The following is a 24,938-nucleotide window of genomic DNA, read 5'->3' on the forward strand; positions in this document are numbered from 1 at the left end:
CATTGTTAATGTTTCTGTCTCTCCCTCTCCTTCCTATCTAAAATCAATTAAAAATATATTTTTTAAAAAAAAGGAAATATGGACTAGATAATTATTTAGTTAATCGAGTAATCAATGTGGCAATGTAAATAGTGTTCAGTGCCAAATCCGGTGGTGTAGTGGGTGCATATGATTATATATTTTCTTATGCAATCTTTTGCTTTTCCTGGAGTTAATTGCCTTTTATTTTCATTGGCTTAGTTTTCTATATACTCACTAGAGGCCCAGTGCATGATTGAATCATGCACGTGTAGGGTCCCCTACACACTTTCGCTTTCGATCGCGGGGGAGCTGGGTGCCTGTCTGCTGGTGCACCAGGCCTTTCAGAAGGCTCGGTGGAGGCTTCTGAAAGGCCTGGTGCCGGAGCAGACAGGCACCCAGCTCCCTGGCTTTTGATGGTCAGCGGCGGGACGTGAGCTCACTGCCCCAGAGGCCCCTTCTGTTCCGCAGCACAGCCATGGCGCAGACGCTGAGCTCGAGCCGCCACTGGCGATTCGAGCTCAGCATCCCGCTGGCCCAATCGGCTACCCCAGCCACCCCGAGTCCCACCCCCTGTGCCTCCCGCTGGCCCAATTGTGGGCGTAGCGGAGTGATGGTAATTTACATATTACCATTTTATTAGGTAGGATTACTAATTTTTTCCATTTTCCAACAGGTCTGACAGATCCTGTCAGTATTTATTCTGTGAGGCCTTCCTTCTGTGGCCCTCTGTCTTCCACCAGTCCCATTGCATGGCTACCACACTTTGACTTTCTCTCCCCATTCTTGTGTCTTATACCATCATTTCCACAAAGAATATTTTTTAACAGGTTCTGGAGAAAGGAAGCTTTAGAAGTTATTTTCTTTATTGAGTCCGTGGATTATCATATTGCTGGGTAGAGAATTTTAACTTAAAAACAAATTTTTTCAGTATTTTCAAGGCATCTTTTTCTGGTTTCTGGTTTCTAATATTGCTATTGAGAAGTCCAATGCCATTCTGACTCCTGATGCTAGGGTGACATACTTTTTCCCTGTGGACACTTTTAGTATCTTGTCTTTATTCCTAGTCTTCTTAGTGTGAACTTTTAAAGTTCTTGTGCCGAACATGTAGTGAGTATATTGAATCAGAAGACATTTTCTTTAATTCTTGAAATTTTTAAATATTGTACCATTGATGATTTCCTCTCCTCCATTTTAATCCGATATCTTTGGAATTCCTATTAGGCTTGGGCTCAGAATATCCTCCTCTGAAGCTTCCCAAGTTTATGTATTACTTTTCTAAGGTTGTTTAATAGCCCTCTATCTTGAAATTGAAAAAACCCCAAGCAATCATTGTTTGACACCGACACATGAGATTTAGAAGGTGACATATGAATGATGTTGCAATCATGCTTTTTCTCTACCTCTGAAAATACCCTAAATAAAACAATCTGTTCTATTTTAATAGACTTTGAGTTAAAGTATGGGGCCATTGACTATCGAAGGATATTCTATCCCTGGATTTTGTCCTTCTACTTATTAGCTCTGAGATTGTGGCTGAGACACTTAAATTTCCCTGTTCTTATTTTTCCTCATTTATGAAATAGGCATAATAATAAAACCTATTTTATATTGTTATAAGGATTAAATGAATTAATACATAGAAAACACAGAAAAAAAGTTCATGGCAAAGTTAACAAAATTAAGACATTTTAGGTATTATTAGTTTTGTGGCAGCATCTCCAGTCTCTTAGGCAGTCCTCATTTTTAAAATGGGTTAATAGTTCATCTGTCTTTCATGCACGGTTTAATAAATGACTATTAAAAAGGGTCTCCCTAAAATTACAAGAATAATAATGCTGATCACCAAGTCTACCTGCTCAGAAAGGTCTTATTTCAGACATGCTAGTCTAGGTGTTTGTTTGGCAGCCAAAGAATCTGCCTTTTCCCTGGTGACTGTAGATGTCGGAACAAAACACAAGTGTGGGTGTACCAGCATGGAGGATGGTGAGCTTGCATATAAGCATAGATTCCAGTAGCACTTAAAAAGATAGTCAATATGATTAAACACCGACAAGTCTGAGAAGGGACATAAAAATGTGATAGAATGATGAAATGTTTATTATTTTCAAAGCCAAGTTTCTTTTATAATAAATAAGAGAGAAAAAAAGTAAATAAAGGAAGTGCCCAGAAATCAAAGCAGAAGACATACAGAAAAGAACAAAGCCAATAGCTAGGAAGGCACATATGCCAGGTTGAATGTCTTACCTACAACCATATAAGCTTTTATCAGCACATAGCTTAGGGACTTGATTTGGTATTCTTTTTTATATTCCCTCTGATCTTCTGCCTAATTTTCTTATCTTTGCTTTGAGGTGAAATTGTATTTTAGCCTGTTGTGTAATAACTGAAATAGATGAAAGAAAGGAGTTGGTCAAGAGGCAGGTAAGTGGACCGTTCAATCAGAAGGCAGTAGGAGTCAACTTTTGGATCTGTTGTTTTTTGCTCTTTAGGAAAGATGTTCCCGACATTCAGTGACATCCACTTGGCCCCCTTTTCTGACGACCAGCTCTACATGGAACACTACTCCAGAGCCAACTTTTGGTAATGTTCTCTCTTTCTTTCCTTTTCCTTCAGAGTAAAATAGAGTTTCTGAAATGATTGACATTTAGGGTCATAGATTGGGACTGAGGGCTGTCCTCTGCACTGTAGAATGCTTGGCGGCATTTGTGGTCTGTATCTACTAGATGCCAATAGCACCTTCCTCCAGGGTGACAACCAAAATGTCTCCAGACATTGCCACGTGTCACCTTGGGGGCGAAATCACTCCCCAATGAGAACTAGAATAGACAAATCAGAGAACTGCTTAGTAATATCAAACACCCCAAAGGCTACCCTGAGGCTAATATGACATCTTCCCCCTGACTGCTGTAGCTCCCTTTCCACTTTTCAGCATCCATTTTGTTGTCTTGGGACTGTGGCTTCTATTAGAACATGCCTTTGTCAGAGAACATATCAATCAATATTCCTCACAGTAAATGGGTTGATTAAAAAATTTGTGGAGTTTTCCAAATTGGCTGTTGGCTTTTGGCAGTTCACTTCACCCTCTGAGACTTGGTTTCTTCATTTGAGAAATGAAAACTAACACAAAACCCTTCCAGTTCTAAACTACCATTCCTTCTAGCATTCTTTTCTGAGAACTGGTTTTTATAAGGAGAAAGAGGGGAGGACAATGATGATATTGGACCCATGGAGGGAGAAACAGAACAAATAGCATCCTAGTGGGAATGTTAGGTGTGTAGAAAGGAGCACAGGCATGTGCCGGCAGATGGATGAGGATGGATGCTAAAATTTAAGCTTTGAGTTCTAGCTGAGGTAAGCAGAGCCCTCCAATAGAGATATCCAAAGTTCATTTCCCAGGTTTGCTCTTTATAATTCTATCCTTTGGTGAAATGACAGCAAATAGGAGGTGCTTTGGTTTCCTGGGTTACAAATTCTGTGAGAAGTAGGGTCAGAGGGCTACAATTTTTCTTTTCCCCAAATGTTTTCTTGCGAAATAGGCTTTCCTACCACAGATTCATAGCATTACGTGGCTTCTGCTTAATCTGTAATTCTGAAACTTCAAGCCAGAGACTTTCCAGTGGGGATGAAGAGCCTATTGGTATGTGGAGGGCAATGAAATGGGGGAGACCTTAATTATGATTATTGTTCTGGAAGGCCTACCCTAACTGTTTATATTTTAAATGTGTCCTGATTCAATGGAGAAGTTGGAGAGATCAGAATTCAAATAAAAGAGTAGATGGAGAGGTTGGTTGTCCAGGCATTCCTTGTGTGACCTCCCAACCATACCATCTGCGGGCAGCTTACTACCTTGAGACTATAAATAACAGTGGACTGGCTAGGCTCCCATAAGTATAAAAACATGCTGCTACTTATTCCATCTAAAAAGAAGAAAAAAAACCTTTTTTTTATATCTCACTTCCCCAGTCAGCCACCGTTCAGCCATTTAAGTCCCCTTGCAGCAAAATTTCTAAAAAGAGTCATCTAGCCCTAACCGGTTTGGCTCAGTGGATAGAGCGTCGGCCTGCGGACTCAAGGGTCCCAGGTTCAATTCCAGTCAAGGGCATGTACCTTGGTTGCGGGCACATCCAGTAGGGCGTGTGCAGGAGGCAGCTGATCGATGTTTCTCTCTCATTGATGTTTCTCTCTCTCCCTCTCCCTTCCTCTCTGTAAAAAGTCGATAAAATATATTTAAAAAATAAATAAAAAGAGTCATCTATGCTCAGCCATCTCCAACTGCTCCCTTCAGTTTTTCTTAAGACACTCTACCAAACCCACTCTCATCAAGGTCCCCAGTGCCTGACCGCCACATTGCTAATGCCAGTGATCAGTTCTCCCTTCTTGACTTATTTAACTTGCCAGCATTTGGGTAGCTTTTGAGCAGAATTATTGATTTGTCCCACATTCTTTTGATTTTTCTCCTGCCTCACTGGTCACTTTCTCAACCTGTCCTCCCCTGGTTGTTACTTGTCTCCTTAACCTCTTGATGTTGGAGTGCCCCAGGATGATGTCTTTGGACCTCTTCTCTGTCCACAGTTGTTACTCCCTTGGTGAGTTCACCCATTCCCAAAGTTCACATACCATCTATATACTGATGATTCCCAAGTGTATCTTTCTAGCTCAGACATGTCCTGGGAACTCCAAATTTTTCATAGCCAACTGCCTTCTGTAAATCTCCCCTTGGAGAGACTTACCATGTCTGAAACTCAACTTCTGATCTTCTCCACTCCCACATAAACCTGCTCTACTCATAGTCTTTCTATCCCAATTGCTAAGAAGTTTATCCTCCCAATCATTGAGCCCAGAAACCTTAAAGGCCTCTCTTCTTGTACCCCACAGGGAAACCATCAAGAAATTATGTTGGCACTGTTTTCAAAATATATCCAGAATCTGACTGATTCTCAATATGTTCACTGTTCTCCCCAACACTATCATCTGGTCTCGATTACTGCAATAGATTCTTAACCCGTCTTTCCCAACATTTCCAAAACCTTCCAGTGGGTTCTACCCAGTCTGGCTCTTCATTTCCTTCTACCATATTCAGTCAGCTCCATCCACACCGGTTTCGTGCTCATCCTTAAACATATCAGACATGCCCTCACCGAAGGGCCTTTGCATTTGCTGACCTTTCCATCTGGAATACTTTTCCCTCAATATTAACGGGTCCTTCCTTCACCTCCATACAGTCTTCATTAAATGCCACCTTCACAATAACACCTACCCTGACCACCCTATTTAAAATAGTAACCATACCACTCCCAACCCCACGTTTCCTGCTCTGTGTTTTTTCTCTAACACGTATCACCTCCTAAACAATATACAGTTTCTTTATTTATCATTGTTTATTTGTGTATCCCTCCTGATAGACTGTCAGCAATTATAAGAGCCAGAATTCTATCAATTTGTCTCCCAAGCACCCAGAACAGTGCCTGCCACATGCTATGCCTTCAATAAATATTTCTGAATGAGTAGAAATTTTAATAACCTCAAGCATGTACAGAAATAATTACTCTTAAGATTTTAGCTGATATCTTTTCAATTTTTCTGTTCTTTATAAAATAATAATCATACCATTTTATAGCTTTTATTTTGTTTTGTTTTTCTTACTTTGACAATATCTTGTTGACATTTTCTCATATCTGTTAGATATTCTTCTATATTCTACCAGAATATGGAACTTCATAGAATTTTATATCCTAAATTCTATAAGAAGCAACACTAAAGTAAGTTTCCTATTATAGAAATCTTGATGTACATTCTGATTATTTCCTTACAATAAATTGCTAGAAGCAGAATCACTGGACCAAAAGGTGTGAAGAAGGAACTTTAAAAATTGTTCTTATATATTGCCAAATTGCCCTGTGGAAAAGTTTTACCAATTAACACTTCCACCAGTGGTATATGAGAATGTCTGCTCAGTCTTGCCCATAAGGGATATGTTGTATTTTTTTAAATGCCAATTTGATTTGCAAAAAATAAAATAAAATAAGTGGTGGCCAGTTTATTTTTAATCTGTACTGCTTTGATAGCTGGTGCATTTGAATTATTTTATTTTTAGTCAATAAACACACAAAAATATTTTTAAAACCATATAGTTCTCAAAATTTACAGCCTTTGCTTTTTTTCTAATTTCCCTCCCTTTATAAAGCAGTTTTTGCATTAGACTACTAGCATGTGGACCTTCGGTTGCATTGCCCCAGGGAACAGGTGGTGAAAGCTTGCAAGATTTCTGTTAGAAGAAGCAAAGAAGTGGAAATGCTGGCTGAGAGGAAGAAGGGGGATGGAAAAAAAAAGAAATGAGTTTGGGTGCATTTTGAGGGAGTCAGCTGAGAGACTGAGGAACAACTAACAGGCTGAGTAAGGTCATCAGATGTAATGAGTTATTAGTCTTCACATGACTTCCCTACCAATAGCACTTGACACCATTGGCTCTTCACATCTGGAGCCTACACTTGGTTGTCTTTCTTTACTGGCCCCAACTGCTCAGTCTCCTCCCCATCATGATCCAAATCTTCAACACTGGATTGACTCCAGGTTCATTCTTCATTGTCTTCCTCTTTCTGTCTGCACTCACTTCCTTACTGATCTCATTCAGTCGCCTGGCTGTCAGTATTGTCTTTACGCTGTCAACTCCCATGGTTAGAACTCCAGCCCAGATCTCTCCCTGGAACCATAGACTTTGGATGTCCATCTGGCTGTTAACAAGTCTACTTAGATGTCTGTCGGATATCTTAAATTTAACATGTCCAAAGGCAAGCTGCTGTTCTTCACCGCCACCCCCTTAGTACGTTTATTGCAGCTACAGAACAGAAAGCATAGGCAAACTGGCAGTAGTTAAACGCTGGATGAATCAGACTCTAGAGCCAGACTGAACTGTGCTTAATTCTGGGTTCTGTCAATTACTAACTGTAAAACCTTAGCCAGGTTAGTCCAGTCTTTCTGAAACACAATTTCTTTATTTATAAATTAAAGATCACAATATTACCTGCCTGGGGATGGGGGAGTTTCAGTTTCAGGGTGGTGTGAGGGGTCTGCCAGATGCTGCATGTATCTATCCCAGTTGTACATTCAGGGGCTGTGGAAATAAGCAAGGGTGGGTATGAGCCCTTTGGACACCCCGTGCAGTGGACTTGGTCCAAGTCTTCATTTACTACCTGTCCTCCATAAGCCCTTACCTACTAGAGGCAGGTATCCTAACCTCCCTAGTATCAATATTAGTTCACTCTTGTTATCTAACATTCCTTTAAAAATGGTTATATTTGCCTGACCAGTGTGGCTCAGTTGGTTGAGCCTGGTCCCAGGAGGTTACCAGTTCCATTACTGGTCAGGGCACATGCCCAGGTTGCAGCTCGATCCCCAATAGGGGACATGCAGGAGACAGCCAATCGATGTTTCTATCTCTCCCTCTCCCTTCCTCTCTCTGAAATCAATAAAAACATATTTTTAAAAATGGAGATATTCTCCTTTCTCCCACATAGTTACTTTGTCCCAGAAACCCAAGTCCTCTGGAGAAGGATTGGGGAATATTTACCATAACTGCTTGTGGTGCTTCAGGGGCCTGGGCCTCCGCTTCAGTCATGGACCAGTGGTCTCTGGACCCATAAACCAGAATCTGGAAATTAGTTCTGCAAATTAAGTGAGGGACCCACTCTTTCTATTGTGACAGCTGATGCCATCAGCTCACCAGCTAGCAAGTTTGTTGTTGTTCTTGTTGTTATACAAATTGAGTACCATCCTGGTGACTGCACATCTCTTTCACCTCCCTGGTAACACTAGGATCTATCAGCACTACCACAGATCCCTGTGGGTCAAGGTATTGCCACTCTAGCCTTGCTGTCTAACATAGTATTATGTCATTTTTGCCTATGACAGTTTATTACTGCTTTGTTGCTTCTGAAATTTTAGAAGTTCATCCCCATTGTGCTCATTGAGAGCATAATTTAATGGCAACATCACCTATTATTATTGATCTACTGAGGAGAGCCACCGTAAGCATCTCAAAAATGCCACTGCTCGCTCACTGAGTTACTCCAGGTTACCTAATTAAAGGAAGGTTCTCTGGGCTTTGCCTGAGAACAGTCAGGTAGAATGTTCTTACATCTTCTATAGTAAATTCATCCATTATGCCCACCTCTCTGAGCCTTCTGACCCTTTCCTCAATACTATGCTGCAGAAGTTCCGGAATCTCTGTCTCATTAGCTGCAGGCCTCATGATGACCAAGCTTCAAAGCGACTTCCCAACAGACCATGAGGACTGGTCTCTTGCTAGAGCATTGAATCCGTGGAGTGCCCCCTTGTCAGTAAATTGTACCCTCACCTGCCTTACATTCTACCCTAGTTCAACACCTTTAAAAATCCCTTCCCATACACATTTTCCTGTTTCTTAGCAGAAAATATTAACCAGCTTCTGCAGTTCCTTAGGTGTGTAAGTTATGTCTTCCTAGAATAGGAATCGCATTTACTGCTCAGGCAGTGCTGGAGTTATCAGCCGGACAGCAGTGAGGCACCATGAGCGTGGAGGCAGTGGGCAGTAGTGAGGCAGGTCCCCAGGGGAACAAAATTATCTTGCCAGGCACAAGCTTCAGGATAAGTCGTGCCGTCTTCAGGCAAAGGGAAGCTATTCTCTGCTGGGAACAGGGATAAGGATTCTGCTTCTGCAGCCCTGAAGGAGTCAAGGGAGTTGGGAAGGTGTTTTCAGGATTCTCTGCCTTGTCCACTCAACTGTCACAGCCCCAGAGCTCAGAGCCCTACTCTTTCCCTGTCAGGGCCCCAGTATGATACACGAGACAGTCAAAGGTGCCCGTCCAACCTCCTTCACGGCTCTCCTGCTATCACTGTTTTACTATCTCCTTTGGGGGTGGGGAGATGGGCAGTTTTAATTTGAGGAATTGTCCAATTCTGTACCTGAGTTTTGGCACAGCAGGTCTGGGAGCACCGAGGAGATAAGAATTCCTTTAATTTCTGCTAAGAAAACCCTCCTGGTTTCACAGGGTTTCTTAAGTTGGGAGTTGGCTGCCCTGAGAATATAGTTCTCTTTTTTGCAATGCTTCCAGTGCTGTTAACAGAGACTTGCCTGCTCCTCACTCCATATAATTATTATCACCCCAGAACCTCAAGCACACAGTCTTCATATAGCCCAATGCTTCACCTTCTACCTTTACTGCATTCTAATTAACCACCAGTGGGATCATTAGTAATTGTGATGAAACTACATGCCAAGGGTTATCACTCCCCGCTAGCAGTGAAGATTCTATTGCCATCAAATTGGTGAATAATTCCATCTTGAGGGTCTACATTCTAGGGCCACACTTTATATTGATTGTCTTTGCTTGGGATCCCCAGAAATCCCGGTCCTAGACAAAGCTTATAAGGTACCACTTTATTAAAAAATACAATCTCAGTGAAACAAGAATGAGGAGAAACAAGAGTGAGGCAGGCAAGGAGGGAAATAATACAGAAGTACATTACTGAGCTGAATTTTGGGTAGTATCAAACATCAAGAGATTGCTTCATCCATTGATTGAACCACATCTCAGGACAGTTTATTCAAGGGTGAGAGAGAAGCAAAGGTATCCATTGGCTCTTATATCCCCACTGGTCAGATGTTCATCCTTCCACATTAACTACACTCTGGGTTGTGCTAGCATGGGCACCAAATGGGTCTCGAGGCATGTCATGTTCCGGAGTCAGCAGGGATGCCCTGGGGCAGGAGGGGAAAGACCCATGGTGCAGGCCTGAGCGGAAGCACTGTTGGGTTGTGCTCAGGTGGGGTCAGATGAGTCCCTACCTCGACATAGCAGGAGCAGAATACATGGCAGAGGATTCCAGAGACAGGGTAAGACTGAGCGAATCTGACACTTAAAAAAGGTGATACACCACTTAAGGAACCAAAGGAAAGGAGCCATTTCCCTTTTCAGAGTGTTATGAATGGATGATATGCATCCACCATGCTCGACAAGAAGCAGATCCAATGATATTAGTGATAAATACCCTTTGTGGATGGCCTGTAGTCTGTTGTTCTTTTCAGAGATCGGAAGTCTGTGCTTGCAAAGGACAAGGGAAGATAAATGGAACAGGAGTCTGCCACAGGCAATAAGTACTCCCATTTTGCACCATTCCACTCCAAATATACTAAATGTCTTGCTGACCATCGTACTGCTGAGAAACAGGAAATCCAGTCAGCTGAATGAACAATCTGCTAAATTCCACTGTGAAGATAATGGATAGTTTGTTCCTAAGCTAATTCTGCTGCCAAACTGAAATTTCTACTAAAGGTTCTTTGGGCATAGGTAGAATTTTAGGCCTTCTGATCCTTCCCAGTAATATATTTGGCTCTGATAGTCACTGGTTCATAGAAATATTATGTGGGCCAAATAAGAACATTTCACATCACCATGTGATAAAACCAGATTTTTGTCGGAAGCTACGCATATGCACAAAGTATCACAGAGAAGGAACTTTTGCAGGAATACTGAGGCCAATACAATCATGTTTGGATTTTCATAGGCCACTGTCCTTGTTTTGTTATTTTTCAATGAGTGATTTTTGGAACTATAATTTCCTTTCAACTACCCAGTATTTTTTTAATATATATTTCCTTGGCTTCTCTGTTTATATCTTCAGCTCTTGAACTCATCTGGCTTTTGCTTATAGAATAAGCCTTGATTTTTACATTCATCTTTTTTTGTAACTTGTGTCAAATTCATAGCTCTTCCATAATACTCTGCTGCTGGACCCACACACATCCAGACCTGTGTCATCAAGGATGTAGTATTTCAGTTTCTGGATCCTCTGACATCAGAACTGACCATTTCCAGCCAGAATCACCAATCCAGCAGACATCCTCTTTACCATGCCCTGGCCTGGTTCTAATGGCTAAAACAATCTAGTTCCTTACTCACAGAATTAGGAGACCACTGAATTAGGCAAAGATATTTATTATGTTCATAGCACGTATACAGGCAGACTCTTATTAATTGTTTTCTTTCTACTTTTGATTTTAAGAAACAAACAACAAAAAACAATGAAAAATTACAAGAAAAAGAATATTTCTGATGAATTTTTCTGAAAACCCATGAGTAGATTCAGCTTCTTAAGTATAAGTGGATTCAGGGCACACTCACATTGGGTCAGATCTCCCTCCCCACTTCCACCGTCTGTCACACCCTCCCTCCAACTCTCTCTCAGCCCCACTCAGTTCTTGGATAGGCATTTTCCTCATGGAAGCAACGTGGTTTCCAGCAAATCTAGATATATAGACTCATATCTCCATGTCTACTTCTCCTTCGTAACAGTAGAAGCAAATGTCTTAGACTTGACTGTCTTCGAGTCAGATGTTTAACTCTGGATCCTTTGCCAAGACCAGGGAGATAAGATGCTCTGATTGGCTGAGACTGAGCCATATGCCAACCTTCAGAGGGCAGAGTCAAGACCATCCAAACCACAAGAACAGAGAGCGGGGAAGAGGTATCTCGCAGAAGATCTGGTGTCATTAACAGAAGAAGAGCAACTATTTGCTGGTAGAACAAACCAAAGATGTCCTCCCCAGTTGTCTTGACACTCTTCCTTCTGACACAGGCTTCCAATTCCTGTGCAAACCAGTAATGACACAGGCTTTCTGTCACTTCTTACAAAAGAGCCACAGTCTGAAGTTTGGATACTTTTAAGGCCTGTGCACCCATTTCCCCCTCTCCTTTGTACCAAAATAACCCATATTTTACAAATACAAAATGTATATAAATATAGCACATGTAAAATATAAGCTGCATTATTTTGATGCGGTGTAAATCAGCAAAACCAGACACAAAATGAGTTGAGCATCTTTACACGATGGTACATCTGCATTCTGCTGATGCATAAAATTGTCAGAAACAGCCAAGCCTTTAGTCCTGCCATAAGTAAGGGATGTATAAGAAGTTAAATAAAGATGCAGTTTGTTCCTAGACACCCATCCTTCTCCTATTGGCGTTGCCACCAGGCCATTCCAACCACCCTCTTACGCTGCATTCTCAGCACCCTATGTGATGTAGGTGACATTCTTGGATCCTTGCTTTTGGTTTCTAGTTCTTAGAGTAATATATGACTTTCATCCATTGGCATCCCTTGGTTGGTAATTTCAATAAAGCATAGTACATCAAGATACCCAAAAGTTGTTAATTGTTCAACAGCAGAATGGGGTTTTCCTTCCCTCTTGTCTCCTTTCTTCCTTCATTATATTTTCTTCATGTTTTTGGTCTTTTTAAAGGAAGGAAGCTTTTGATGTGGATTGAGTGATTTTTTTTGTTGTTGTTAGAATGAAGAAGCAAAGATTTTATGAAAGCAAAGTATCTGAGTTATGCTATGAGAGAGTGTGTTCATATGAGCAAGAGAAAGGAATGCTCGCACTGGAGACGCTCTCTTCTGTTGAATCTGGAAGACCAGTGCTAACTAATGCAAGAGAGCCCAAGGCTGTACCACCCTCCTTCTAAGACAGATCCTGACACTGGTGGGGAGGAGGGACAAAAGACCAAGGTGAACTAGAGGAGCGACTACAAGAACAAGAGAGGCTGGAGAAGGGAGGTTCTCCTGGCTGCGTCCCTGAGCTAGGCTCAGCGTAGACAATGTGGAGAAGTTAAGGTGATGGTAAATGGCTTGCCCCTTTCTCTGCATTGTGGGTATGTTTAGGCATAACTAACAGTAAGATGGTTTTCCTTCTGGACTGTAGTTGTAGGAGGTTCCAGATGCTGCATGTGTTATGGAGAAGTGGGGGCAGGGTGGGGCGGGGAGTGTACTCGGAATTTGGAAGACAGGACAAAAAACCACACACATAGATTCTGCCTTGTGTGCTTCTAAAGGGATCATAAGTTAAGTCAGAAAATAAAACCCACATATGATGGAAATGATCCCCAGCTTCTAAGTCAACAGATTCGTTTCCTAATCCATCCCCCCACCATGTATCATAGGAGACTCAGAGAGATGCCAGCTCCCATCTGCTTTAATCATTTTATGATGCGTTTCAGAAGGAGATTTGAGATTTCTAAGAATTAGAAATATAGTCCAGCCAGAAAGTTTTTAAAACCCAGGCAGTGGGCTCTGTGCCCACAACTCTCCATCTGCCCAAGGAATGATGCCCATTTGCACCACACTGATCATGGCTACTGGGCTTTAATTGGCACTGAACACACAAAGCAAATGGCACAGACCGGGCCTCCCTCCCTCACTGAGAGCTGTGGTGGTATGTGAAGAACAGAGAGCCATTCTCAATCAACCTCAGCCACTGCCAGGCGGGGGCTGTCTTTGCTCTTGGGGATTTCTCTTTCACCTACTTGGCAAGGATTCTAGAACAGCTAACTTAGTAGTGTTCAACCCTGATTGCACATTAGAATCACCTATTGAGCTTTGGAAACAAATAAGTGCTAGGGCTGTACCCCCAGATCAAATCAATCACAAATGTGTGTGGGGGGGGGAGGGCGGGGGGCGGGGGGTGCAGTCTCGGCATCAGCATTTGAAAAAAGCTTTCAGGGGATTCTAAAGGAAGGACAAGGTGGAGTTCTTCTGGGCTCTCTGGGAAATTGTCTGCCTGCCTGCCTGCCTCTCTGTCTCTGTCTGACTCTTCCATCTTCCTCTTTTTACTCTCTCTCTTCCTCTCCCTCCTCTCTTTCTCCTTTTCCCTCTCTCTCTCCTCCTCCTCCTGCCCTCCAATAAAAACTTTTGTGACAATGACTTATTCCCCCACGAACACTTCCATCTCCTTCTAAATCTGAAGATTGTTTAAACTTAACAGTATTCTGTTTCCCAAGCATTTTCTAGGACTATAGGAGATTGTTTTCAAGATGTGTGTTTGTAAAATGATACACAGCGCTGTTCTTCTCCTTTACCTGTAGGCCAGCCTAGCTCTCGCCCCTGGTGGAAGGAAAAGATTAAGAAACAAGTCACGAACCTGAAGAAGCTTGGAGGAATGATTTTCCATTTCTCCATTATCCTTATTGGCACTTGTGCTCACACATAGGGCCATTTAGGACACCAATTTCTTCATTCATTCATTATATAAATATATAGATTTATATGTAGATATTTTCACTCCTACCGGTATGTGAGGTCCCATGCTAAGTGCTGATGAAAAAGAAAATACTTCTGTTTTTTAAGTAGGTGAAACTTGAATATTTCATTGTCACACAAGGTTTTACGTTTTTACATTATGGAAATATTTTATCTAATTCATAAATATTGAATAGGAATTAACAGGGTAAAAAAAGGAAAGAGTCATTCTAGGTAGAGGGAAAACAAGCAACTACTCAGAGATGAGAAATAGGACAAGTTCTTCAGGATCTGTAAGTGGCTCAGTGGGGCTTGCATTGCACTTGGAGGTTGAGGACTGGCTGTTGATTTAACACTATGATGCTTCCCTGCGTCTCTTGGGAGCATCTGAGACTTTGCCTCCCATTGTAGAGCCTTCCTTTGGCTGTGCCTTCCATCAAAATCTAATTGCACCACAGATTTTTTAATGTTTATTCTGTGCTTTGTTTTGTTTTCTCTCTCTCTCTTCCCTCCATATTGGCAGGTTGAATTGGGGGTTGGGGGGATGGAGATGGATGAATTAAATTCCCATCTGATTGACAGGCTATATAACACACACCCTTAGTAAACCACTTTTTAATCTCAGGATAAAAGCCCTCACTCTTTAGTAGTGAGGTCCCAAGCCTTTCTAGAGTTGGACCTGGGAATTGGAATTATTAACAAGCTCCTCCAAGTAACCCCGTGGTACAGATTGGGAACCACTGCCCTAGTCCCCAGTGCTGAAGTGAGGTTCAGGGAATGACAGCTGACACTTAGACAGCAGTGACAAAATGCCAAGCGGAATAAGCCAGTCAGAGAAAGATAAGTATCACATGACCTCACTCATGTGGAATCTAATGAACAAAATAAATGAACAAAATAAATCAGAGACATAGAAGCATGGAACAGACTATGGGACCTCAGAGGGAAGGTGGGGAAGGATGGGTGGGAGAGAGAGATCAACCAAAGAACTTGCATGCATATATGCATAACCCATGGACACAGACAATAGGGTAGTGAAGGCCTGGGGACTGGCTAGAAGAGTTGGGGGGTGGCGGGGGGGGGGGGGGGGGCACATAGATATTACTTTCAACTATAAAGATTTTTTTTAAATGCCAAGCACTGCTCAAAGGGCTTTGCTTATATTAACTCATTTAATCCTTACTGTAACCCTACAAAGTGAGCCTTGCATTATTTTTATTTTTAGAGATAAGAAAACTGATAGAGTTCATGTGACTTGCCCAAGGCACACAGCCAGTCATCTGCAGGGTTTGAACAAAGCTAGTCTTAATCCAGATACTGGATCTCCTCCCTAAATAACCAAGACCTTTAGGCAACATGACAGAGAGCCCTTGCTGTGCTGCAGGTACCAGTGGTTGCTGCTGACCGCTGTACAGCTGGGGCACTGAAGGAGAAAGCAGGATTTGTAGCACTTGCTGGATGTCACCGACCACAGAATTGAGAAGAAGTGTGCACAATGGACTGTGACAATCCAGCCGTCACTCACTGTGACTGCCGGGTCTGCCACGACAGCAAAGGCCATCGTGAAGGCGCAGGCCAGTGGCTACGGAGGACAGAAAAGGAAAATCCATCTCCCAAAACAACAGGAGTGTCCAGAGGCTTTGCAGATCTAAAGTCATGTTCTGGGTTGGGCTAATGAGAGGGCCCAGACATTGTATTTTGGGACTTGCATAGAGTGTCATAGAACAGGCATGAGATCAAGGATGGGGCATGAGATCAAGGATGGGAGCCCAAAGGCCTTCCTCCCCCCCCCCACCCCAATATCCTTCTCATTGTTCTCCCCACAAGAAATTTCCTTTACCTCAGCTACACCCTCCCTTCTCTCTTGCCCAACACAGGTCAAGTGCAGGTCTTAGAGAACATTTTCTGCTCTGCTGCTGCCTACTGACCAGTTGCCCTTCACATGGCCTCATTCTTGCTCCTGTGAGGAGCTTGTACATCACAGCTATGCTGGGCTTGGGGACTCAGGTGAGGGATGGGATGAGATACATGGTGACCCTTTATGCTATTTCAGGTACCAGCAGTGCTTCTATGGGGTCAACCTGTCCAGTCTCCGGGCTGCTGCAGTGGATGAATACTTCAGACAGCCAATCGTCGTAAGTGTGTCCTCTTTACAGGCTTCCTCCCCGTGTGTTTATTTGTTGATTGATTGATTCATTCATTCATTCACGCACTCGTGAGCCTGCATCCACTGTGCTGCCAGGCTGGGTGCTAAACCATCACAGAAGAGCATATGTTTTCAAGTCTTCCAGCTCTGATCTCCCAGTCAATTAAGGAAATTCTCAGAGAATGGTACTGTTGAAAGCAAGGCGATTTGAGGGCTGCCTTTCAATAAGTGACTTCTAATTTTCTTTCTGCTCAGACCCATCCCCTGCACACACTCAGCCTCCTCACTTCTTCAATAATTCACATCCTCCCATTGATTCTAGTGGTCCAAGGCGCAATTAAAGAGGAAGTGTTGTAAATAAATAGCGTAGAATAGGAGCTTTGCTGGCAAACAGATTTGGGTTTCAATTGTGGCTCCATCTAGCCGTCTAACCTTGGACAGCTTGATGTTTGCATTGTCTGAAACTCTTTCAGTTGTAAGTGGAAGGAAACCCAACTCAAATGGCTTAAGCTGAAATGGAATCACTGGCCCTCAAGAAATGCAAAGCCTGGAGACAGAGCTCGCTTCAGGGACCTGCTGCACAAGTTCAGACAGTGCCATCAGGCTCTGGTTTTTCTATCCTCATCACATATCTCCGTTTCCTCTGATTTAATTCTGTTCTTCCCCCATGGCAGGAAGATGTTGCAGAAGCTCCAGGCTCAGATTCTTAAAACTCTGAGTCCCAAACAAGAGCCTGCCTTTTCCTAATAACTTGGGCAAAAGCCCCAGAATTCATTTCGATAAAGCCTGATTGTCCAGTGAACTTAGTTACTGTGCAACTTCTTGGAATGTGGAGAATGGGTCAATTCTGGATGGTCAAAACCCACCAAATGCCTGCTCCAGAGAATTAGTGAAGATTGATATATCCTAGTAAAGCACAAAATACTTAGGGCCGGGCATAGAGTAACCACTAAATAAATAAATAAATGTTAGCTTGTATTAGTAACATTATTCTCATTAAGTTCATGCCTTCTACCTTACTGACTTAAAATTCCAGGAGGAAAGCTAGACTGCACTCAATCTTGTTGAATTCAGTCTGTCCTGACAGAAAGATAACATCTTTGTGTGTGTTTTTCTCCCAGGACACATTTGACATTAGGATTTTGATGGCTCGATCAGTCAAGTACACAGTGAACTTTATGGATGCAAAAGAAGCAGATCTCCACAGGTTTGTACCAATCAGAGATGCTCCAGATTTTTAAATCTCCTCTCTAGCTCTCCCATCCCCAAAACTGCAGTGCAGAGATTTGCTGCTCACACAGGGAAGAGATTTGAGGTATGAGTCACACACGGGAAAAGTACATTAGCACTAGTTTCCCTTATTGCAGAATAAGGGTAAGGATTGTTTTAAGAATTGAATAAGAAAAATTAAACAGTATATATCTCTACTTATATAACCAGACACTATTCTGAGCCCGTAACATATGACTCATTTAATCCTCACAGCAGCACCATGCAAATGGTACTATTGTTATATCCACTTTACCAATGACAAATATGAGGCAGTGTGGAACAATCAATTGCATAAGGTCACAGAATGAATAAATGTCATGAGAGCTAGGACTTGAACCATTCATAAAGCTCCAGAGTCTGGGCTTTTTAACAATTCACCCAGGTCAGTGCCCATAAGAATGATAAGAAGAACTACAATCTGATGAGTACTTACTACATGCTAGGTAGTGTGCTAAATATTTTAGAGGCACTGGCTCATTTTCAAAGAAGGCACTCAATCAATGCTAGCTTTTGTCCTCCTTCCCTCCACTTCAAGAGACTCTGCACTGAAGACTCATTTCTCTGATATGAATCCTCTTGTGCCACCTTTCACTAGTATTTTGTTTTTCCCTTCCCTAGAAGATCAATATTTATGTGTTTCTTTTCTGGGTAAGAAATTTAAGACCCAGCCAAGTTATAATTTGCTTGGACTCATGAGGAATCAAGGGTCAGACTTTAGAAAATGCAGCTGGCTGACTCAAACCATTGCCTACCTTGAGATCACAATGGATAAAAGGTGTCAGTCAGGATAGGCCAAAACATGCTGCAGTAACAAAAAAGAATCTTTAGTGGCTTCTAATAACCTAGGTGTCTTTCTCTCCTACACTATTTATCCATCATGCACCAGCTTCAGCTCTGCACACCCCTCAGTCACTCCTCAGTCAGGCTGGTGCAGCAGCCTGTGTCTGCCACGATGCCAGTCCCTGAGGAAAAAGGAGGAGTGTGGCAAAGTATGTACTGGCAATAAAAGTGTGTGCCTGGAAACAACACAGTGCACTTCTGTTCACATTTAATTGGTCTACATAAATCACATGGCGGTACCTGAACTCAAGTGAGTGGATAAATACAACCCTACCGTATGCTTGGAGCAAGAGAACTGGCGTGTGGGAACAACCGAAATAACTACCGCAGGGCCAGACAAAAGTGATTCCGACTGGCTGCATTGGCTGCTCTGGGCCACCTCCTGAGTGCCAGGGAGGTTTTTGAAAACTCTGAGATGTCATCTACTCATTTGGGCATTGATTCAACAAACGTTTACTGAGATCCTGCTGTGTGCCAGGCACTGTGCTGGTGTATGCCCAGGTAGGAGCTCATGATCCATTTAGAGGAATGCCAAAAATGGGAGGAAATAATTGTAATGCGATCCCAACAAATTCAATGCGACAAGTACAACGGAAATCTCTAGGAATGCACTGACGCTGCAGGTGGAGGAAGTTAGGCCTTTGGGGCCAGCATACCTGCAAATAATGTACAACCCCCTTTGAAAATTTCTAGAGCACTCACTAAAATAAGTCTCCTTGGAGGAATACAGCCCCGGCCATGGGCCCGGTATATTGCTGTTTAATAGTGAAACACTTTAAAGTTTGCAAACACTCTCATACACATTGTTGTCCTCATTTGACATTCACAAGAACCTTGTGAGGACAGTAGGAGAGAGGTTTTGTTACCCTTCCACAAACGAAAAAACTGAGGTTCAGAGAATTGAGGTGACTTTGGAAGGTCCCACAGTAAAGCAGCTCCAGCATCTGGATGTTATTGTGTCATTTCCAATATTCTTTCCATTTCCACTTACCCTGCGTTTGGCATAAACCGTGGCCACTACTGCATGACTCCTGCTGTAGCCTGGTGGGAACTTAAATTGCCTCCCTGAAAAGTAAATGAACTATGGCAATGACCTTCTGAGCTTGCAACCCACTTCATTTTTTAGAGGCCTGAGCAGCCTTTCCGTTTGAACAGCTGCGCAGGGGGACTGCCACAGCCCATGTTTTGGCTTCTTGAAGGATGGTTGCCACCTGTGTCCCGGGTCGTCCCCCTCTTCAGTAGTCAGACGCGGCTGCAGATGCTGCACTTGCCCGGTGGCGCTCTGGGTCACTGCAGCACAGTGGTGTGGTCCTCGCAGAATTTTGTCAAGAGCAACAATCTCAAATGTGCAGCGTCACCCAAGCATTAATCACCCCGAGAGAATCTTGCTGCCAGAGCCAAAGCACTCAGGAGAGAAGGAAAATATTCCATGAGTGTTCCCACTCATCTCACGAGAGTATTCAGGATGCCTGTCAACAAGAAAATGTTTCTTCTTTCTCTTTTGTTTCCTTGCAGAGTAGAAATCCCCTTTGTGTTTCAGATGACACAGTCTGGCCTCATCCACGGCCTGGCGTTCTGGTTTGACGTGGCCTTTGTCGGATCTCTGTAGGTATCCCCCCCCCTTCTTCACCTACTCTCTCCCATGCTGCCCTCTGCCATTTGTAATCAGACCTTTAACATTTTTAAAAATTAATTTCAATTGCAATAACACTGGTTTTTATGCATTCCAAGAAGATAAGCGTTGATGTTAGTGTTACTTTTGGGTTTTAGGGTGCACTGAAAATAAGACGGTTTTCCATAGTGTCATATCAACTCTGGCTAAAAGAAAGGAGTGAGAGAGGGTCTGTGCTTTATCTACCCTCCTGCTTTTTTCCAGAATAGATGTGGGGTCGGGGTGGGGGGGCAACCATCCCACCTGACTGCAGAATCTCTTGTTCTGGGGTAATACCTCGTGTCATTCTTTCTCCCATTCACAGCCTTTGCTTTCACAGCCTAGAATCCCTTTTTAATGACCAGGCAGGCTGTTGGTGCCGATGCTAATTGCAGCATTAGGTAACTCCTCCACCCTGCACTCCTTTCTCCCTATGGCAAAGGGTTGGAAGTTGCAGGGCTTTAAAAGAGGATAAAAACCACCTACAAGTTGACTGTTAGGGCTTGGGGCTCCTTGTAAAGGCTTCGCCACTCCCACGCCCCACCTCTTTGCTCTCCTGACTTCCCGGCCCTCTTCCTAGGCTTGCTCCAGTGCTCCAGCTAGCAAAGAGACTTGCCTTGAGTCACATGACCAGGCAAAAGGAAACCCTTCACAGTACACCCTCCTCCACCCCTTATAACACCATCCAGGCTCGTCTTTGCGCCTGCTGAAAAAGAAGGGCCCATGGATCTGTGATCAAGTTTGGGGTTCATGGGAGAAGGGGGCCCCGGAAGCCTTGCCTGGGCTGGCAGAGAGAGAGAAAATGATGTGCAAGTCATTCCGACACCACATAAGCATGTCCATTCAAAGATTCCATACATTTTCCCCTAAGACTTTCCCCCAGTAGTATCCCAAGTAAATGAATCTGTTCCTGCAAAGGTAATGGCGATAAGCTTTACGTGGCCTGCTTCCAGCGGGAAATTTCTTTGAAGTTAACACCGTTACCTTTAACAGCTACAGATGCACTCCAGTAGTTTCCCTTATTTTAGATTTTTACTGATTTTTAGAGAGAGAGAGACGGACAAACAGACATTGATGTGAAAGAGAAACATCAGTTGGCTGCCTCCTGAATGCCCCCTGCCAGGGATTGAGCCCTCAACCCAGCCTGGGTCTGTACCCTGACAGGGGATGGAACCAGCAACCTTTCGATGCCCAACTAACGAGCCATACTGGCTAGGGCTCCAGTAGTGTTTCTTGCTTCCAGAATCTTCATCAGGACCCCTGGACAAGTTGGCATGAGTCATTAAGAGCCCAGACTCCAAACTTCTTAAACAAATCAGTTCCCAATTTAACTCTGTTACTTTTTGGGTTTCTCATGAACTTTGATTCAGAAATATAGTCAATGGATGGGAAGCCTGGCTCTCCAGTTGCCCTCTGTGTGACATTAGGCATGTCCTTTAACCTCTCCGGGCTTACTCCATAGGGTTGTTGTGTAGATTTAATGGGCTAATATACACAAAGCTCCTGGGACAGTACACAGCACATAGTAACTGCTCAATAAAGTGAGCTATCATTATCTTAAAAGGGTTCCGTGAGTCAGAAACAATGAAAATTATCTATCAACCTAAGTCCCCAATCCAATCCTATATAATAAAAGCATAGTATGCAAATTGTCCCCTAGACCAGAGTTCTTCTGGGAGTTCAACCAGGGGGCAGGCCGGCTGGGGGGGGGGGGAGGAGGGAGGGAGGCCCCAGTGGTGGCAGGTGGCCAGGGAAAGGGAGGGAGGCCCCGGCCTGCGGTGGCAGTGGCAGCGGCGGCTGCAGGTGGCCAGGGGAAGAAAGGGAGTACCCGGCCAGCAGCTGGCAGCCGCTAGGGACCCTACCAGTGCACGCATTTCATGCACTGGGCCTCTAGTCCATTAATATAGACCTGGAAGATCATTGGCTTTCAACTCTTTTCTTGCCCTACAGGGTAACAGTTTGGCTGTCCACAGCCCCAACCGAGCCTCTGACCCACTGGTACCAGGTGCGGTGCCTTCTTCAGACTCCTCTCTTTGCCAAGGAAGGGGAAACCCTCTCAGGGAGAGTGCTGTTCGTAGCCAATAAGCGGTAAGCAGGAAAGTACAGCCGTGATCCCACTGCTGCTTGTAGGCCTGATGGGTGGGAGCAGGAAAAAACTGGCAGGCCCCTGAGACTCCAGCACTGAGAAATAGCCACTTTCCAAAGGCCTGGCTGAATGTCACAGGTACCCTCTGCCACAAAACTGGCAGGGCCAATGTCAGCTCTGCACTGCGTGTGGCAAGGAGGAGGAGCTTCGGGTAACTCAAGGGCCGTGTTCTCCACGTGGCCGTGGAGGAAAGAAGGAAATCCACCGGCTCATGGGAACTCTTGCCAAAGGCTTGAATTACCAAGTGCTTTAAATCCCACGTCAGCTCCCTGGCCTCGCTTAGCACCTGTCCAGCCACTCAGCCCAAATTTAGTGCAATAAAATTCATCAGCATTGCAGGGGTGGTATATGGTGCGCCAGGCAGGACTGGCTGCTTCCTGCTGGTAATGGATTTCACAAGGTCTCTGCAGTAATCCCTTTGATTCGTCTCATTTTTAATATACTCTCTTTTCTTTTTGCCTTGTTGGAGCTTCTCCTGGGTGCATTAGAGGAGAGAGAAGTGGCAGACTGGGTCAAGGACTCTCAGGATATTAAGGGCACTCAAAGGTCATCTCATTCAACTGTCTTCCCTCCCTACCAACCCCGCTTCCTTGGGCCTGTGCTTGAGCAGTCCAGGGGCAGAGAGCTCACCACCTCCCAAATCAACCCTTTCATTTTTAAAAGTCTTCATTTATTTATTAAAATACATGGTTGTTGATTTCAGAGAAGAAAGGAGAGGGGGAGAGAAATAGAAACATAAATGGTGAGAGAAAACCATTGACCAGCTGCCTCCTGCATGCCCCACACTGGGGATCGAGCCTGCAACCCTAGCATGTGCCTGGACTGGGAATCGGACTGTGACCTCCTCGTTCATAGATAGATGCTCAACCACTGAGCCACACTGATGGGGCTCTTTATTTCTTTACTTACAAAAATCTAACATGCTCATATGTGAATTCAAAACTACAAAAGTGTCTCGGGCCCCCCTACGCTCCCACCATTTGCCCCACTCTCCAGATGTGACCCGTTATCTATGTCCTTCAGGTGGTTTTCTGTGTGTGTGCCAACAAGTAACATCCTTGTGGGTTGGTTGTTGTTGTTTTATAAGGAGATTTCACTAGCAGTCTGAAACTTAAGATTTTCCTTAGTACTAAGATCCGAATTTATACAGTTGGATTTGCTTTGTTCTTTTCATAGATGCATAATAGTCTGGGCATGGATATACCATAATGTTATTCTTCATTCCATGATTGATATTTAGCTTTCTTTCTTTCTTTGCTATTGCGAAAAGGTTTGCACTAAATATACTTGAACATATAGCTTGCCCATGAATATTTCTAAATGAGATGCCTAGAAATGGAAATACTGGATTAACAAGTACATACATGTTACAGTCTGGTAAATACTACCAGTTGCCGCTCTCACCAGCAATGGCTAAGCCTGCTCATTTCTCCACATGTTTCCCTAGTCTGAATGTTGTCATTCTCTATGGTTTTTGCTAATCTAATAGCCCCAAAAATAATTTTTTAAGTTGCATCTTGTTGTTTTGGTTTGCATTTATTGATAAGGTTAGGTAACTTTTCATACAGTTTTAGGCTATTGATGTCTTAAACTTTAGATATCTCTGATTATTACAAAATTATTCTTACTGTTGATCCTATATCTTACTTCCTATAAATTCTACTAATTGATCTTAGTTATGTCTCTGAATTTTTAGAAAATGGTCTATTCCAACCTTCCAATGGCAGTTGTTCAAATATTTGGAGAGTTTTATGAAATATCCTTTCCATCTCTATCTTCAAGCTAACATCCTCGACTCCTTCCTTCTATAAGAGTGACTGAAATAGTCTGAAATTCTAAGTCCACTCCTCTGGAAATATCCAGGTTATCATTGTCTGCTTTAAAATATTTCACTGAAACTAAATACAGGACAGCATATGTGTTCTGATAAGTGCTGGGTACAGAGTGACAGCAAACACTGCCATTTTGAGTACTGTACTTATAATAATGTAATTAAAGTTTAAATTAAGTTTAGGGGCCATTTTAATTGAGTGTTTAGTCAATTAAAACAAAAATTATTTTTATATGATCTAATTTTAAGTTATATTAGTGTACAGCTGATTTTTGTCAGCTTTGGTTCAATTTCTTATATATGTATTTTTTATATATTTCTTTATTGATTTAAGAGAGGAAGGGAAAGGGAGATTCCTAGAGAGAGATAGAAACATCAATGATGAGGGAGAATCATTGATCGGCTGCCTCCTGCACAGCCCCCGCAACCCAGGCATGTGTCCTTGGCTGGAATTAAACCCAGGACCCTTCAGTCCACAGGCCAGTGCTCTATCCACTGAGCCAGGCCAGCACTCTATCCACTGAGCCAGACCAGCTAGGGCTCAATTTCTTATATTTATTCCACCCATGCATTTATCATGCTATTTTTAGTTCCTTACTAGAGCCAATGGATTATTTTATTTACTTTTAAAATTCTTTTGTGTGATTTGCAAATTTAATAGGCAAATTTTTATTCAAAAATGATTAAGCAGAATGAGGCCAAGGATGTATTCTTTCTTCAAAATTTGAATAGCCCAGTCTGCACCCTTTGAATTTGGTTATGGAAGTAGCTCAAAATCCACCCACCTGAACTCAGGTCCAGCCCACATCCTCCATCCAGTCCAGAAAGAAAGATGATCTGACTTTTGTTGAATGTGATCTCAGGATAAGCTTAATCTCTAGTTCCACCCTCATAGCCCAGTCCAATAACCCTGCCAAAAAGGGAAATAAAGCTAATTGGATGAAGTTCTTATTAGTTTTTAGTGAAATTTATTTTCCCT

The 24,938-nt window shown here is 43.0% G+C and overlaps 1 protein-coding gene across 1 annotated transcript in view; it reads left to right on the forward strand.

Annotated features, from left to right (window-relative positions):
• LOC103289210 (histone-arginine methyltransferase CARM1-like) overlaps positions 1-24,938 on the forward strand; it is a 225,313-nt gene that overhangs the window by 192,139 nt on the left and 8,236 nt on the right. Inside the window, exons 7-11 of the mRNA XM_028150526.2 lie at positions 2,511-2,601; positions 16,127-16,208; positions 17,341-17,426; positions 19,847-19,936; positions 21,933-22,070. Coding sequence (XP_028006327.1) covers positions 2,511-2,601; positions 16,127-16,208; positions 17,341-17,426; positions 19,847-19,936; positions 21,933-22,070 — 487 coding nt within the window. The remainder of the gene's footprint in view (positions 1-2,510; positions 2,602-16,126; positions 16,209-17,340; positions 17,427-19,846; positions 19,937-21,932; positions 22,071-24,938) is intronic.

This window comes from Eptesicus fuscus, chromosome 15, assembly GCF_027574615.1.
Source record: "Eptesicus fuscus isolate TK198812 chromosome 15, DD_ASM_mEF_20220401, whole genome shotgun sequence".
Lineage (NCBI taxonomy): Eukaryota > Metazoa > Chordata > Mammalia > Chiroptera > Vespertilionidae > Eptesicus > Eptesicus fuscus.